We start from the raw sequence: 18,301 nt of genomic DNA, 5'->3' as shown, positions 1-18,301 counted from the left end.
AATGTGTGTCAAGGCTAACATTAAAGGCAACTTAAACCAAATGGACGAAAAAGCCACCAAAACATTTAGTTTAATTTTTAAAATGCTAGAAATAACCATTAGACAAAAAAAGCAAAGTGGGAAAGAATTGCAAAACACCATTGCTTTATCTGGTTACTTTTTAGTTGCCATGAATGTTTAATAGTAGGCTTTCATCGGTCTACATTTGTATGTAATGATTTTAGTAACTGTTAAAACAAGTGTTAGTTAAATTGAATTCAGAGCCCACTACACGAACATACCCCAAAAATGACTTCATTCCCTGTCAATAACAACAACAAAAGTATCCTACATAAGTTTAAACATGTTGTCAGATTTATGTGTGTAACAAAACGCACCTGCCGATTTATCACTAAATAGTTGCCTCACCTGAAGCAAGATTGAATAAAGTTTGCTTATGATGAAAAAAAAACACATGTGACTCTACATTCATAGCATTCCCTGATCCACATGTGACTCTACATTTATAGCATTCCCTGATCCACATGTGACTCTACATTCATGGCATTCCCTGATCCACATGTGACTCTACATTCATAGCATTCCCTGATCCACATGTGACTCTACATTCATAGCATTCCCTGATCCACATGCGACTCTACATTCATAGCATTCCCTGATCCACATGTGACTCTACATTCATAGCATTCCCTGATCCACATGTGACTCTACATTCATAGCATTCCCTGATCCACATGTGACTCTACATTTATAGCATTCCCTGATCCACATGTGACTCTACATTCATAGCATTCCCTGATCCACATGTGACTCTACATTCATAGCATTCCCTGATCCACATGCGACTCTACATTCATAGCATTCCCTGATCCACATGTGACTCTACATTCATAGCATTCCCTGATCCACATGTGACTCTACATTCATAGCATTCCCTGATCCACATGTGACTCTACATTCATAGCATTCCCTGATCCACATGTGACTCTACATTCATAGCATTCCCTGATCCACATGTGACTCTACATTCATAGCATTCCCTGATCCACATGTGACTCTACATTCATAGCATTCCCTGATCCACATGTGACTCTACATTCATAGCATTCCCTGATCCACATGTGACTCTACATTCATAGCATTCCCTGATCCACATGTGACTCTACATTCATAGCATTCCCTGATCCACATGTGACTCTACATTCATAGTATTCCCTGATCCACATGTGACTCTACATTCATAGCATTCCCTGATCCACATGTGACTCTACATTCATAGCATTCCCTGATCCACCTACATTCATAGCATTCCTGATCCACATGTGACTCTACATTCATAGCATTCCCTGATCCACATGTGACTCTACATTCATAGCATTCCCTGATCCACATGTGACTCTACATTCATAGCATTCCCTGATCCACATGTGACTCTACATTCATAGCATTCCCTGATCCACATGTGACTCTATATTCATAGCATTCCCTGATCCACATGTGACTCTACATTCATAGCATTCCCTGATCCACCTGCATTTTATTTTCTTATAATGAGACCAGTTTCCATGGCAAGGGTATTTTTATCTCTGGGACGGACACTACCTTCAGGAGAAACTTTGAGTGAATTTAGTGAGGTAGAAGCTACCCTGTGCTTGGGTCTGCTTGTTCTGAGCAACCCTTGAGCATTTATGCAAAGAAGGGTTTCCTTGAGCTAAGGTAAGGCCAGCTTCTAGAGGTTAGCGGGCTCCACTAGAGTGAAGTCTCATACATAATATCAGCCTGAGTGTTTCACAGGAGAATTTACACACACTGTGATCATTTACACATTAGTTTATTTCAGTGAATGACAATTTTATATTGCCATTTAAAAAACGTTTTCCTCCTCCCCCTAAATATAATTTCAACATACTCCTCTTCAAATTACTTCACGCTAAATGCTTAAACGCACATGTATTAATTGCTTTAATTTGACACCAACTTTTACATGTGCCTAAAGTTGTGAAGCAGGAAAAATAAGATGCTTAAAAATAAAATTATTTGCTCTGCAAATATTTTCTTGAAACCAATCAACAGTTATGTACATTATAGCATTGTGGCTAAAAATCTGTTTTGTCTGAGCAATATGTGATGTGCTTAGTAAATGATTGACTTTGCAGCTTTATGAAACAAAGGCCACACCCGGATTTAATTTAATTTTGGGTATGAACAAATACAAATTGACAAGAATGAGATTTGAACATTTGGCCTCCTGAGTAAGGGCCAGTTTAAATTGATCCCTATACTATCGCTTCCCAGGTCGTACCTAAACTTAGATGTTTTCACCGCCAAAAAATAATAAAATGGTAAGAGATTTCGTTGTCCTGCAAGCAGCTCTTTGAAGTTATGCTTAGCGGTGCCACAGAAGCTGTCCTTTAAACCAGACTCTGAAAGCTGAACTGTCCTATTGCAAATAAACTAGAAAAGATCAATAAATGTCAGTCTGTAAATATCATCTTACACAACATATTGAGAAAGACTAGACGATTACGTGCGTTCGCTGCTATATAGGCAACGATTGCAGGAAGGGGGGGGGGGGGATATTTATAAATACCTAAGATTCCACTGGTCATCTAAGATGTATTTATGACCATTGACATTAACATTAAAAAGCAGCATTTAATTTCTACATGACTTACAAATTGATCACAGCTGGGTTAATAAACCACACTTCCTGTTACGTTTTAAAGGAGCATTTCAAATGAAAATATTTCTCTGGATAATTTGTGGGTTTTTTTCCGAGACTTTTTTGGTTTCTTTTTTTTACCAGCAGTACATACAAGAGCAGTCTTCATTGAAATATTCATTTTTGTGGACACTAGGCTCTTTCGGTTTATCGATGCGACAATTTTTTTGAAGCAACTTGCCATGCCTGATTTGTCACATACAAGTGGAAGTAACATGCAAGATTATATAAGACATCTACGATAATACATAATACATTTTCAGCCATTATGTCATCATTATTCTTTTCTTTCTGTCTTTTTTCTTAAATAAAAAAAGGATACCTCAGCCTGGCCGCCGGCTGAGGTCATATTTCCCAGAGAGTCAGAACTCAGACAGCGCAGCAAAAAAACTCCTCCAAAACAGAAAGAATTGAAAAAAGAAATCTCTCTTGTCTCATGTACTCAAGGGGAAATGAAATTCGCAGGAGATGAAAAAAATATGATGAAGACGAAGCTGTGTGAAGATTGTATGTGTGTGAGGAAAAGATTACAAGAAAGATCTACTTATTGAATTGGAAGTCATGGCTGACTTGCTCCTCTCCATTGTGGCTAGACGCTCTTGTCACGGAAAGCTTAATGTGACATGTTTTAAATCAAGTCATCCTCTACTCCATTTTATCTTTCTTTCTCTCGGCTGGAAACATTTTCTGGGAATGACAGGGGTGGTGGTGGGTGAAATTTATCAAATTGATGATAGATTTAAATTTACTTTGTGGGTCAATAGGGAAGCCTAATATGGAAGTTGATTATTTTGAAATACCCAGAGAAATAATTTTGGAACTGGTTTTTACTCAAATTTATGTAACGAATGGGTTATAATTAGACAGATATGTGAGTGTGGAAGTTTTGTTTTGTTTCAAATAATCTTTTGCCTCTTCATGATCTTTTCTGGTCTTTGATATGTGTTTATTTTGAGCTCTGGAGCAACATCTATCCCAATGTCGCAGAGTTGCTTATAGCAAAAAAAAACCTGCTTAGTAGAGAACAGTTGCCAGCCAAAGATTTTATGGCAAGATTTTATGGTGAGGCGATGTCTTTGTTTAAAGACACAATGTCCTTGAAAAACAAGATTTTGTTGACAGAGATGAAAAGACACAACCAGATACTTCAGCTAACGGAATGTCTTTCTACTTGTTTCCTTCTTACTCTATATAGGCCTCTAGTTTAGAAGCCAAGCAAGAATGGATCAGAAAAATGCGAGACATCGTTACGGAAAGACAAGTGCATTTAAGGGCAGGTAAGACACCATTGTTTGTTGCACTACATTCAGATCAACTACTTTAATAATAGAGAGAAGTACCTTTGAACAAAAATTGTGCAGGTTTTTAATGAAATCTTGAAGGTTTTGCGTCTCACAGAATATGCATTTTGACTCGCATACACGAACCATTTTATTGTATCCCAAAATTAATTAAGGTCTGAGGAAATCTTGCATTCAAGGTCAAAGGTCACTGTTTGAATAAATTTATTGCCGTTGATGGCCTTGGCCAAACAGGTAGTAAAAACCATGGCAACCAATCGTTTGCATGAACAAAGACTACAGTCTGATGTTCTGCTCTGAGGGACGGAACAAATTAACTTCTGTCTGCAATTTTATTATTTTTCTCTCATGATCCTACCTTTTCTAAAGGAGTACAAAATATAACTTCAAACACTTTTTCTCCAAGGAGAAGTTTGGCTTTTGTCAAAGTAAATGTTTTGTCTTCGTCTTCTTCTGCAACATTGTGCACAATTTTAATTAATTCTGTCCCGCTTCTTTCTCCAAAATTGCATCGCATATTAAGAGAAAATTTGACTTGTCATCTAGTGTTGTGTGTGGCAGTGCGTTTTATTTATGAGGAGAGAGGAGGAAAATGACCTTGTAAAGAACTTTGAGCTGATAACATTTCAGGAATTCTAAAGTGTTATCATTGGTGAATATCACAAATGTACTTTGCCTGAACTTGTGTTATGGTGTTTCTACGTTTGTTGCAGCTCTTATGGATTCAACAAAACTAGCAGCTCCCAAATTTGTTGCCAAAAAGAATACATCGTCAGCGAGGAATATGATTCAGAAATCACGGTAAGAGGTCAACAGTTGAGGATAGATGACATTGAGAGCTGTGGGAAATAAGAGAGAAAAGGAAGAATAGTTTGAACAAAGGAAAGAAATATTGATTGATATTTGGAACAAAAATAGAGGAGGTGAATTGAAGGTTTTGTATTCTGTCAGATATCCATGACAGATAAGAAGCTCAAGTAATTGGATTAGATTTCAGTGAAAGAGAGGAAATGATTTTGGTCATTAAAGTCTTGTGAAATACTTAATGGTTGGCCTATTTCTGTCAGTAATTAACCCAGAACCGTTAAAGGAAGATTGTGTTTGTAATTCGATCTTAGTTCATGACAATGTTTGAATAGAAAGTAATAACATGGATTTATACATGTCAGTGAAAAGCTATGTGAAAATAGCGTAGTAAAAATTCAGTGAAAATTTACTGTAACAAAATCACTGCAGCATTAAGAGAGAGGTCAATCAGTCTCTTTTTTGCCATACATATTATACTTCAGGGGTGAGAATTTAGAAGACAGTTTCCTTGACGACCTCTTGCTGCACCCAAGAGGTGACCGAGATTCCCTGAATTCTGTGTCGACGACAAACACCACGGCCACTGTGGACAGCGATAAGGTAAGGTCACTCTCCTCTTAAATCTAAAAACAGTAGCGTCATGTTCAGAGCCCTATTTCATAAAGCTGTTAATGCCAAGCAATTTTCTTGCTACACACAACATGAGTTGAGAACCAGTGGCAGCAATGTAAACGCTATGAACTTTTACCAGGTAACCTGTTTTAGCTAAGCAAGATTTGCCTGGGCATATCAAAGTTTTGTGCTTATAGGCTTTTTGGAATTAGGCCCTGATCAGGTGGAAATGGGGTTGAAAACATTTTGTTTGTTTTAGATTCTGGAAGAACAACACTGTGTTTTTTTAATTTATTTTTTATTATTTTTTTTATAAATAAATAAAACAGAAAGTGATAGTTTAGGAATGTTTTAAAATGTGATTTTTTGTAGAACTGAATAATGACTAAAAATGATGTATTTCAAATGACCTTCCATATGATTTTGAGATTCCTTATTCGGAATTGACACATCATCGGGATTTCTTTTGTACTACTCTTTATTGACATGGAAATACTTTGGTCTGAAAGCAGTTGAGAGACGTAATAACTGTCGTCAGCATTCCGTCACGTTGCCTCAATGTAAAGTAAAAACTGTTGCTTTTATAAACAAATTGAAGACTAATAATAACTTCTTGTGTGAACAAGTCTAAAAGGGAGACCTTGCCTGTGGGGTAAGTGAAGCTATGAGTATGATAAGAATATTTGAATCAAATTTGTCCAAACTGAAAACAGTTCCGGCAATTGTCCGTCAACTCATTCTGATTAAAATAGCATCAGATTAGCATAAAGGAAAGTTGGTTCCCCCCCTCTCAGTTAAAAAAGGGGGAGAGAAGAATCTTTCCGCTTACGTCATAACCAATTCATGTCCCAAGCCATCGTCCAAATTCCTAGCGCCCACACCAACTGTTCAGGAAATCAAATTGAGGGCATGTTGGGATTGCTCGTGCTTCTGACGTTGGATGTAAGCCATTGGTTACCTCACTATGTTTATTTATTATAGAATATAGCTAGATGCTGCTGGTTTGTGGAAGGGGGGGGGGAGAGGGTGGACGGTTAGCCAGGCTTGATTAATAATCTGAGGTTGGATTGAAAAATCTACCCTTCACATTTAGTTGTTTGAAGGCATGACTTCTGATATTTACATCTGGATAGGCAGTGGGGGGTTTTATCTGGTTGAGTTGGAAGGATGCTTTAATATTTATGCGTGCAGGGCTTGTTGTAGATCTGGCAATCTGTTATGGTTATTTGTGTGCGTCGTTTGTCTCGATGGATTAAAGGAGCAATTATAGTGCTCTGTTTTATTCTTACGACGCCTAAAAGATGAGAGTGAGAGTTTAGAGAGAAAAGTTGGATGTCGATTTTGAAATTGGGTTTTTAGTGTGCTTGAATTCTGTTGGGCAAATCTCTTCAGACCTTTATCTAAATTCAGACCTTTTGATGCTGGTTTCATGAAAAAAAGTTACTGTTCTGTTTTCGTCAGGTATAACAAAGTAATACTCTCTATCTTACTTACATAAGTTTCCTGAGATACATGTACCATTCCCAGAAGCTCCTAGCAATCTGTATCTACAACGGTCACCAAAAGGGGAAAATGCTTGATTCCCCAAATTTGGATCCTAGTTTCAGAGCAGTTTTTGTCAGCACTAACCCCCAACAAAACTGTTGCATGAGAAAACCACTAGAATCAGCAAAACTTTGATTTTGTAAATCACAGGTGCCATTTAATATTTATAATATTTATTCGGGCAAACGCATTTACAAGCACATGTACACATTAAAAATATTTAAGAAAACAAAGTAAAACAACAGTGGGGTGCCCAGGAGAGCATAAAAGTTTGAAAAATAACTATCGCCAAAAGGCGTATGTCTCCTAAAAATACAATCTGGTACTTGGTTATAACAGAATGTTTTGGGATTTGTTGAATTTCCATGTTAACTCACATGCTTACAAACTAAGACATTATTCCACATTCAATAATAATATCATGTCTTCACAAAATATATATTTGTTTTGTTTTTTTGTTTTGTATATATATTTTTTAACCTCATGAAATATTGATTCCATCGACGCAGTAACTCCTTTTAAAAAACAATTTGTTTAATCTGTTGCCATCTGAATAGCGCTGTAACAGAATTACCTTGACTCTGACAACAACAAAAATGAAGATAACAAATACCGCCTTGAGGAAAGAGAGAGCGAGCCAAGGATGATGTCCATTTCTTATCATTCTCATGTCCAAGGTGACCTTATTTTTGCTCGATATCTCAAGCCTAATCCAGCTTTCTTTTCTCAGCGAACACAAAATTCACATCAGTGGCGGGCGCTGGCAGGCACGGGTGGATGGGTAAGATATATCACCAGTACCAGAAGGGAGTATTGATCACTACGTTTTTGATCTGGATATACCTCATCGGGGGAAAAGCAGTGATATGGCTTCTTTTTTTTTTTAAAGGGGAGAAGTGGTTATTGGTAGGAAAGGAACACCCTGTATTGTGGCTGGGGAGTAGATCTCCGATATTTTGCAGATCTTAACTGTGTTTATAACCTACAAACAACAAAATATTGATTTGATCTTTGATTTAAAAAATATAATTTACAGACATGGAGTTGGGGGAACTCTGGATAAAGAACGTTTACTTTTTTATCTTGATATTATAAATAATTTTAGTTTCCCCTGCGATTCAGCTGATTTGAAATCAGATGTCTAAAGTATCGAAAACAAATTGTTATCCTTTCAATCCCATTATAGACACACTTAATGAATGAAAAAGACTCATTGTGAAGAAGTCCCTAAAAAATTAATCTTGGCACGAGATAAAGTGAAAGTCTTCTCTTCTTAAAATATATTTTGCATACAATGGATTGTTCGTGGAATAAGCACCCCATCAAAGTAAAAGCTTGGCTGTGAGTCTCTCAACAAATGGTACATGAATCCTCTCTACATAAAAGGAATCGCTACAGGAATAATAAAAAACTGCAGTATGTCACTGGATGAATCCCACACACAGTACATCAAAAAGCCAACTCAAGTTTCACCTCTTGGTATATTTTGTTTAATCCTGTAACAAGATTTTGTCCCTCGCTGCCACTCAAGTGGATTTGAATGATGCGAAATGACTTGAAGTAGGCATATTGTATACTAGACATTTCTTATGAAGGGTCAATCTGAGGTGCTGAAGAGAGTCACTGTCGATTTACATGATCAGAAAAGGTCAATATAATGTATTTGCCAGCTATGTTTTCAAGAGATGTATTAAAATTACCGTATAGTTGCTACTAACTTTCTGATGAACCTAACTCCATCTCTTGATAAATATAGAGCATATTTAGTGACGTGTAATGTTTTGGGAATGCAAGCGAACAATTAGGAGTCACCTTTAACAATAAAACAGTGTCCAACCATTTTCCCATTAAAAAAATATGTATAAATAAGTAAATGAATAAAATAAAAGTAAAACATTAATAACAATTAATAATTAACAAATGAGTTATAATCATTTCAAATAACAATAACAACACAGAAGGAGCAAAACGAGTCTCACAATAATTCTTTTATTTTTAACGGCTGTTGCAAAACAAGAAAAAAAAAAAACATGAAAAGACATCAACAAATGAGTACCATTTTTTTCTCAGTTGCATTTTATGTCTTCCGTCACAAATAAACACACAACCTTGAAGCCCTATTATAAATCAAAAGCCTTTCAAATGGGTATTAATTTAAGCTATTCATTTTAACCTGCACATTGATTTGTCTTCCCCGGACGGACCAGTAATTTAGTGATGGCTAGTACTCTACATGTATATATTACCAACGTGACATTTAACTTTCAAGTAAGAGGTAAATGTCAGGGTATTGAGCTAGTTCATTGAGATAATAATTTTGTTTTGTTTTGATTCGGTCAATGTTTTAACATGGAGAGTAGGTTGAAATAACAGTCAGACTCATGTCCAATTAAAAAAAAAAATGTACCCACAGATTTAGGTAAAATTGTTATTAAATAATTTTAAAAGTTAATGTATATAGCCCTTATACCCTTAACATAATATGATTGTCCCCCCTAAAAAAATAAAAAATAAAATAGACAAAATCAGCAAAATCAAAAATCAAATCCAATTTGAAAAAAAAAATCTTACATTTTGAATTGATATAATTAAGAAATGTTGGAAACTTGACCATGACATAAACTTGTATGCATTTTCAATGTGTAACATTCTAGTTGTTTTTGATTGTCTACTTTGCTTCTAGTCTAAGTGGTTTACATTCTGAATAAACCATGAATACAAAATGGCTGCTGCTTTCTTCTATATTACAACAAAAGTCTGCTTAAAAGTGGAGCAACGTAAATGAATTGCACTCGCTCTATACTGAACGTAGCCTTTCTTGTTATTAAATTCTTCGATATTCATAAACTGATGAATGGCATGTTCCATTTCCCTGTTAGAGGGGTGGGCGTGTGTCTCTTTCTTTTTAAAACGGAATCAGACCGCAGGGAGGTTGGGAGGTTGGGAGGGGGGTTATTTTGCTCGATTTCTCTGATTGGGAATTATGAAAATTGGAAAGGATTTAGGGGAGACCTGGGCAGGCAGCCATTGTATCAATAACTGTATTAAATTACATGTTTTTTACTTGGTTTCCCTTGGCTCTCTGGGGCCAAGCAGGGTATGGACAGTAATTTATAATTCTTGATCCGTTGTAGACATTATTTCAAAGGAATTGAATACTAGAATAAGGTCTATGAAAATACAACTAGAGATGATGTGGATTATGGTTAAATCAATACTTTTAGAGGTAACATTGGTTAAATTGACAAACTCATTTGACTGTGTCTGAATTAGGATTTTTTTTAATCAAAATAAACATGATAAAACAACCATGAAATCTTCAATCTAAAATCAGATTATCAAGAACTGTCCAGTTTTTGAACAATTCCAAATACAAAGTGTATTTGGAATGAATCAAACCACATAAATTCAACATGTGATGTTGTCCTCCTTTCCATTTCTGTGCGCACAGTCTGCATACTCTAGTCTTTATTACCAAATTCATCCTTTAAAACAACTCGCAGGCATAATACGGTAACCATTCTTGTCTGCCAATATATATGACGTAGTCGGTATAGAACACAGCAAAGAAGAATTGCCCACATGTGCGCACATTGCTTGGAGTGCAGGTTGTAGAGTACCTTTGTATTTAGGGCCGGAAATACGCAACAACGTAAGGGGAGGAAATCCCCTAGTGCCCTTCACCTGGTAGGGTATGCAAATAACCTCGGTTCAAGGGGCTACATGGACTTGCAAATTATGGTTGAATTAATGTAATGAGTTTACTGTCCTATAAAATCTCACATGATGAACAAATCTCACACTAGTATACAGATCTGAGTGGCGTTATTGTTGCTTCTAATTAACCAATGATTGTTGTCGTGCTCATTGGTTATTTAAATTTCGTATATAAACGCATTAAAAAAGTTCTCATTTACTTGTGAGTTATGTAGGTACATATTGACCTCTAGCACCAGTATCCCACTGTCTGCCACGATCACCAATTTGGGAGGCAAATGTACTAGGACTCCTAAGGAGTAATAAAACAACTTAAGGATAGTCCTAAGTTAGGGCGAGTAATTCATACTAACTTGAGATGAGACTAATCTTAACTCTTTGTGAAATTCACCCCGGATTTGTTTGTCCTGAACCCTAGATTTGGAAATGTCCAGACATACCTAGAGTATCTTCAAATGCTCCTCTATCCATCATACTCGCTTTCTGTCAGGCTAGAGTATGAAGTTGATACATGTACATGATAGTCTTGGCTTAAAACACTCTGTAAACAAATAAGTGGTGTGTATGTATGTGTATACAATTTGAGTGCTTTGATTGACGTACGTGCAACTCAGCATGATGAGAATTTTTAAGAGTTAAGGGGAAAGTGTTGTAGGAATTAATTGAATTTTGTATTTTTGTTTTGTTTTTTTGCTCAACTTATTAAAATTCTACTTTTAACATAACATTTTAAGTCTTAATATTTTTTTTTTTTTTTTGGGGGGGGGTTCTATCAATATTTTGAGAATTGCATTATTGGTATTTGCATCCAAGCCCTTTACGCTTTAAGGGAAATATGACATTAATTTATTCATAAACTTCTTCTTCAGGACTTGAGGGAAAGCTCAGAATTTGTTGTGGTCCTTGAAGACTTTGACGCCCACCACGCCCAGGAGATCTCAGTACAAAAGGGACAGACGGTAGAGGTGCTGGAGAGGCTATCTGCGCAACCTGACTGGGCTCTTGTGAGGGCGCTATCACCAGATCATTCTGGGCCTGTACAGGGTCTTGTTCCCCTGAGTCATCTGGTCACATCAGAAACCTCGGGTAAGACATTTTTGTCTCTTCTTTATTTCTCTTTGATATCTTGTGAGTCTGCTTAGCTTTTCTTAGATGTCACATAACAAAAGCAGGTACTTCTTAGGATTGTTAAAATGGCATTAAAAGTAAAGACAACTGGACCATCAGCCATAGGAGTTATCAATGTGGCGTGATATCTTAAACAAATAAGCTTACAAGTGACAAAAAGCATCTTTTGCGGGAAGTGTTGATTCTAAGCAGAACAGGAATAGAGGTAGTCATAACATTCAAACAGTATTCTCTGCTCGTCTTCGAGAGAATGGAATAATTATAAATGCTAATGCAACAAATTTTACCATAAAGAAAGTCGTGTATATTTGGCCAATTCTCTTCGTTGTTCTGCATGAGGTTTCATTAATTATGGTTCTGCACCTTGAGAAACCTGTCAGATGTCATTAACAGTTCTGGATGTCAACCTCAAATTGGGATTGCACTTTGCGTTAAACGGCCAACAGGACATGGCCGAGGGGTTTGCGCTCTGTGCTCCTCTCTCACAGGCTGTCTACTCTCTTGGAGAAATGTTACCAAGACCCGGGTCGATCAATTAGAGTCGTAATCATTTTTGATGGACTGAAAAATGTCAGCCGTGTCTGAAATATAAAGAGCTATCTTGCATTAGAACCGTCTTGAGGTTCTTTCTGATGAAACGCAACATTCGTGTTGAGGCCGAAGTCAGAGAAAATACTCTTGACCTGAAATGAGCAACTCGGCCTATGTTCAGTGTGATATTTCTGCATGCCTGCATGTTATTATGTGGAGAAAATGTTTCATTTTCTTTCTAAGATTTGTTTGAAGTAAGAAAAGTTTAAAGTAATTATAGTTTGAAGACAACTTCTCCGCTGAAACTTGTTAATTAGAATGTTCCTGCCGCCGATTTGATGAAAATGTACACACCTCCGTACGTCCACTTTTGCAACAGATATTGTAAGTTTCGGGAAGTATGCTGTAGATTGCTGTAACCTGTTATTTTGTGGTAGTCATACTGTGTAATTCAGCTCCATATTGATTGTAGCATGTGAAGTCTGTTTTACTGGTAGTGATAATGTCTTGTGGTGTAGTTTATTGAATTGTAGATGATGTATAACAGAACCAGTCAAATGACAAGAAAGAGTGTTGAATCACTCTGGTCTAAGTTTTCAATCACTCATAATTCATTTAATGAAACACATCAATAGCTTTTACTTAGCAGAAATGGGTTACCAGCCAAAATACTGCGTAATTTACATTGCTCTGTGACTGGTTCTCTGCTATACAAAATATGCTAAGCAGATAAAGTTGTCAAGCAATCATGTTTTGCCTAATAGCGTTATGAAATTGAGCTCTGCATAACGTGTTGAAGATGATGAATAATTCCTTCAAAATATTAGCCGGTGTGAACGAGACCATGTCTTTACTCTTTCTTACACACCCCGAGGGACAGGAGGCAAGTAGAACAACCCTCAATGCTTGGGGGTAAAAGTGAAATGTAAATTTGAATATGTCAAGATGTTGATTAAGTTTCTCTAGGTCTTTATCAGTTACTGAAACACCACACCGCGTTGAACTGAGGGTAGCTATCATCTCCATTTTTTTGTCACAATCTTGTTTAGTTGATGAAAATAGCTTTTGTACTTATTTTCTGCTGTGATCCTTTGATTATATTACATATTTAACAAATAAGTGTTATGCAACCTGAACCTGTGCAGCGTACTGTCAGATGACAGAAGATCTTTTTAAGCGTATTATTTCTAACTGTCATCCAAAGAGTGCCTTTGATTTTTCCAACAGTCCCCATCCTCCCCTAAACCTCCTGTTCTCCCATTACTTAACACTACGGCGTTATGAATATCCTGTCAATGTGCCTGCCAGTTCTGCCATCAAACGCGGCAGGACGGCAGGCAGGCCCAGAGTGACTTCTCCTGCATAATTCATATACAATATTGCTGCAGCTGCAAATTATTACAGGGAATTCAATGACTCTTTGCCTCTGTTTGTCCTTTCACTATGCAGGGTTCTCCCCAGGACTCTTCTTAAAACTAGGGGGCATTCTGGATCCAAGTGTTTTGCCTGTTTAGTTTTGTTTTACTTGCTGTTTAATGATTAGTTGTTAAAGCTCTGCTGTGCAATGTGAAGCTTCTTTTCGTATAATTTTTTGTAATTTTGTACTTTATGTGAATTGCCAAATAAATAATAATAATAATAATAATAATAATAATAATAATAGTTTTAAAAAAACTTTTAAAAGTTTTTTACACAAAGATTTTTGCAAGTCAGATCATAAATCTATTAAGAACAATAAAGTGTTTTTTTCCCTTTGTATCAGCCCGATTTTGCACACATCGACCCACAATATGCGCGCATCAGCCAGATACTGCCTTGTGTTTTGGGATAACCCTGCTTTGGTACTCTATCGTCATTAGAACAATAATCTAAAATGTTTACAATAGCAAACCATATATAAAGATACAAAATACTGGTTTATTGCCTTATATTCTGACCCTGATCAAAACTTAAGCCCACTAACTGAACAAGCGGCTTTGGCTGTGGCTTGATCAATACATTAGCATGTGTTGAGTCCCATAGCAACACCCTTAGCAACAGCTGCAGCCATAGCTACAGCCACTAAATCGGTCCGGCCTGTGATAATCAAGAGGTCTGCATCCTGGTAACTATATGTTGGCAACATTTTTAATCATCCCATTTGGAATCCTCCATTATTCAAAGGTAAGAAGAGACTCTTTTATTTATTTTTTAAGGAAGGCGTTTTTAGTTCACTGCAGACTCTTTTCTCAATGTGTAACAAGTGTCTGTCAGCAGACTAAAACTAAACACCCCTTAAGAGAATGGGCTGGTCTTTACTGTGTAATGACTGTGAAGAGTGTTCCACTCTGTAAACGGGGGTCTTGGATGGTCTTATATTAAGTAGCGTTCCTACCCTATAGACATTGTCAGGTGTTGTCTGCTGAAATTGACCGTCCATATGCTTCGTGGACCCTACACCCCCTCATAGTCTACCCAGAACCGGCCAATGGGATCATCCGGCTTTAAGCCTCATCTTTTCACGCAGCCATCTAAATATTTTTTTGTTTTTTTCTGCGTCTATCGCTCATCTGCCGAGATAAAAGATACTCTAAACTCGCCCTCTTAGTGCGGTCGGAGTGCAAAACGCACACTTGCAGTTTGTCTCCCTTCTTTGGACAGTTGATTTATTCATCCTTTTCTACTTGCACATCGTCCTGTGATCGCTCGAGGTATGTTTGGTGTTCGGTCTGCAGGGCTTGATGCACTTTCCTTCTTCATTCTCTGAGAGATTTACTGTTTTATCCTCATCCCCTCCTATCCCCCCCCCCCCCAACGCACATCTTGTTTGCATTAATTGTCCATGAGAGCTAGACGCTATACACACCTTCAGAGGTGAAGAATCCCATGCTTTTTTCTACTAAGGAGAGCAAGAAAGCAAGTCAGATCAAGATCAACGAGGACTCGTGGAGCGTCAGACGTCATTCTTATCAAGGACGTTATCAATAAGCTCAGATATTAAACTCATCAACACTGTAACCATTTATGATATATCTTCTTCCTGCCCTCGGGGGAAACCTACAGCTTCAACTTAACTTCTTACTGGTAGCTTTGCAGAGAAAAATCCACGGGACAAGAAAGGGTAATTTGGTCTGGAGTTCTCTTGGTTTTAACTATTTGGTTTGCTAACCACACCAGCAATTATTCAGATTGTAGATAAAAGAAATGCAGTCGTCTTCTTGAGCGGAAGCAAAGCAGACGGAAAGGAGGATACAGCTGAAGAAGTTTGCAGTGCAATCTCAGAGGAGCCTTAGTGTGGTGTTCCTCTTGGGTAGAGCCATTTACTATTCAGTCTCCAGTCAACAGTGTAACAGCAAGGCGGTTTCATGGCTCATTGAGCCGGCCGACCTAAGGACCTCCGCCACAGAAAGAAACCCCCCTCTCCTCTCGCTGCATCCGTTTCTTTAACCTCAACGGCACTTGTTTCCCTTTCTTGCGACTCCCTCAGCTCTGAATATTTATCGCTACAAATCGGCCCGCTGAGTGTGTGTGCCTCGCTCCCTCGCTCTCTGCCGTCAGGATTTTGTCTTCTTCTTGTTCTTTCTTTAATCTACCCCCCCCTATCCATCAGCGACTAGCAGGGCATCCCTAAGGCGTTTTATCCTGCATAATCACTGCTAAACTCAGGTAAGATTTTGTCTGTAGAATCAAACCTTGTTGCTTTTCCCAAGTGCATTCAACCCTATACCTACCCTCCATTAGTAGTCACATGCAAGGCTTGTATTTCTCATTTTTGTTTGTAATAGGTAAATGTCAAGGTTTAAGTATAACAAGATTTTGCCAGCAGCAGTTTAAGTGTTAGTTAAGTATATTGGACTTGTAGTGTTGTACTTGAGTCTGGACTGCTGTAATTGTGCATTATTTAACACGAAATGACTTTTATGTAAATTGTCAGTGTTATTTTTCAGCTGGTTGTAATCTTTAAAGTAGGAGTTACAAATGTGCAATTTTGTGACTGTATTATGCATGCACTCAGAAAAAAATAGAACTGTCTTTTCTATTGTTAAAGAAGAAAGTATGAAAGTTTAATACTAAGTGAATGATTTGTTACTATCAAAATAGTAACTTTCAAAAAATTCAGAAGAAAAACAATGGACACAGCTATAAATTGACCTACATTCATTGTTGATTTAAGCGTCTTGTTGGTGGGAAAAACCAGGCTTCTGAGGTAGGATTCAAAACATTGGTCTTACACCAAGTGTGAGGCCAGAATCCTGTACCTCAATCAGTAGGTAATGCTAAATCAGTGAGAAGATATATTTTGTTCCATTTTTGTTTAAGACATCGTTAAGAAACTTGCTTCCAACATTTTATGGTAGGATGCCCTTTAAGAGAGCGCAAAACAAATTCAATAGTAATCATGATCAGGGAGGTTCCTGCAACTTTACACGGCAAAATAAAATCCCCACAAGAAATACAAATGTCCAAAATTATTCACTGATATGTTGCACCCCCCCCCCCTGTCAGTCCTGAAAATCAAAACTTACCTGCTAAAAACATCCCTTGTCGGAAGAAAAAGTAAAGAAGTTCTCCTCCCAATCACAAGACCCCTTAGGATTTCAATTTATCCTCAGGAGCAGATTTTATCAAGGAAAATTTAACAAAAGATTGGAAAGTGATTTAATCTTGGCCAAGGAAAACAGAAAGTTATGCTTTAGAACTTCGGTGGCATTGAAGGAGAGAAGGGGTGAGGTTGAGGTAAATTCGCTCTCTGTAATGAATTAAAAATTGAAGATTGATGGCTGGAGAGATGTTGTAGACTTTCTATTGAGATTTGATTTGTCATTCATGTTCGCCGTGCTCACCGAAAGTTTACGAGCTGATCAGAATTTCAAATGAGTTGTTTTCCCGAGCGCTTCTGCCAGGGCGATCCGCTGGCAATTATTGTAGAAACGATGTGTTTGTTATTGCTGTGAATATTTACACGTTGGGAAATGATGGAAGATACGGGGCTGGAGATTCTGTGGGACAAAAAAGGGTGAAAATGAGATTACTTGAATATGAAATGTGGAATATATTAGAGACAAGTTGGCTTCTTGGTTTTCTGGTTTTTCTCTCTTTTGAGTCCTTTTGAGTCTTTTGAGTCCTGGAGTCCTTTGCATGGCACAATGATTTTGCCTTGTTTTAGTTCACTACATATTTTGGATGCTTTTGTTTTGGTTGTTAAATGAATATGTTTTCATATCCAGGCTAATATTTTAATCGATGACATTTTTGGAAGTTGGTAGAGAAGCAAGGACAGTGTTACTTTGAATTTTTTTTAGAGGCAACATCTAGAGTACATTATGCAGGATGGTTTGACTTTTCTCCTTCACTGATTCAAACATTCCACAATGAATTCAATGAGGCGAACCAATTTAGATGACACGATTGTTCAGATTTCTTGAAGCAAAGATGACACCATGGTTGAAAGTGTTATAGAACCATCACTGTCCCATGCTGTCGGCGGCGAATTCCCCATCACTGGCCCCATTTTACTTCCCCGGTAACAAGTCCTTTCATTTCCTGAATGCATCAATATGCTCACACATCAGTAAACGAGCTCTCCAACTAGGATGCTCTGTTTTTTCTTCTTCATCATCAGCACAGTCTTGTACTAGTGTTTCCTTGAAAACCTCGCAGTCAGTAGGGCTCTCACTTAGGCAAATTGGAAACAGCAGTGCCAATAGATAATTGTGGCCGAGCTTACATGTCCCTGGTAGGGGTCGGAAAGTAACCTATTATTGAAATTACTGTGTAAAGAACAGCAGAGGTAACAGGAAAATGGGGGGTGGGGGCGACACATTCCTAGAGGTTATTATTTTTTGGTGGGGTTAGTTGTAGGCGGTGTTAAATGAAGAGTTTGAGCTTGTAGGGTTTATTTTCTCATTTAGGGAGGGGAGGAAATGAAGGTAATTGATATTAATTAATCTTGACATCG

General features: G+C 37.5%; 1 protein-coding gene across 1 annotated transcript in view; it reads left to right on the top strand.

Moving 5' to 3' along the window:
- Positions 1–15,635, top strand: part of LOC117291415 (kalirin-like) — a 95,374-nt gene extending 79,739 nt beyond the window's left edge. The window contains exons 33-37 of the mRNA XM_033773069.1: positions 3,918–3,999; positions 4,737–4,824; positions 5,313–5,430; positions 11,574–11,790; positions 15,520–15,635. Of these exons, the coding sequence (XP_033628960.1) occupies positions 3,918–3,999; positions 4,737–4,824; positions 5,313–5,430; positions 11,574–11,790; positions 15,520–15,635 (621 nt within the window). The remainder of the gene's footprint in view (positions 1–3,917; positions 4,000–4,736; positions 4,825–5,312; positions 5,431–11,573; positions 11,791–15,519) is intronic.
- The last annotated feature ends 2,666 nt before the right edge of the window (positions 15,636–18,301 follow it).

This window comes from Asterias rubens, chromosome 6 (genome assembly GCF_902459465.1).
Source record: "Asterias rubens chromosome 6, eAstRub1.3, whole genome shotgun sequence".
NCBI lineage: Eukaryota > Metazoa > Echinodermata > Asteroidea > Forcipulatida > Asteriidae > Asterias > Asterias rubens.
Note: the sequence above shows the minus strand (reverse complement) of the source record. Positions and strands in the feature narration are given on the sequence as shown.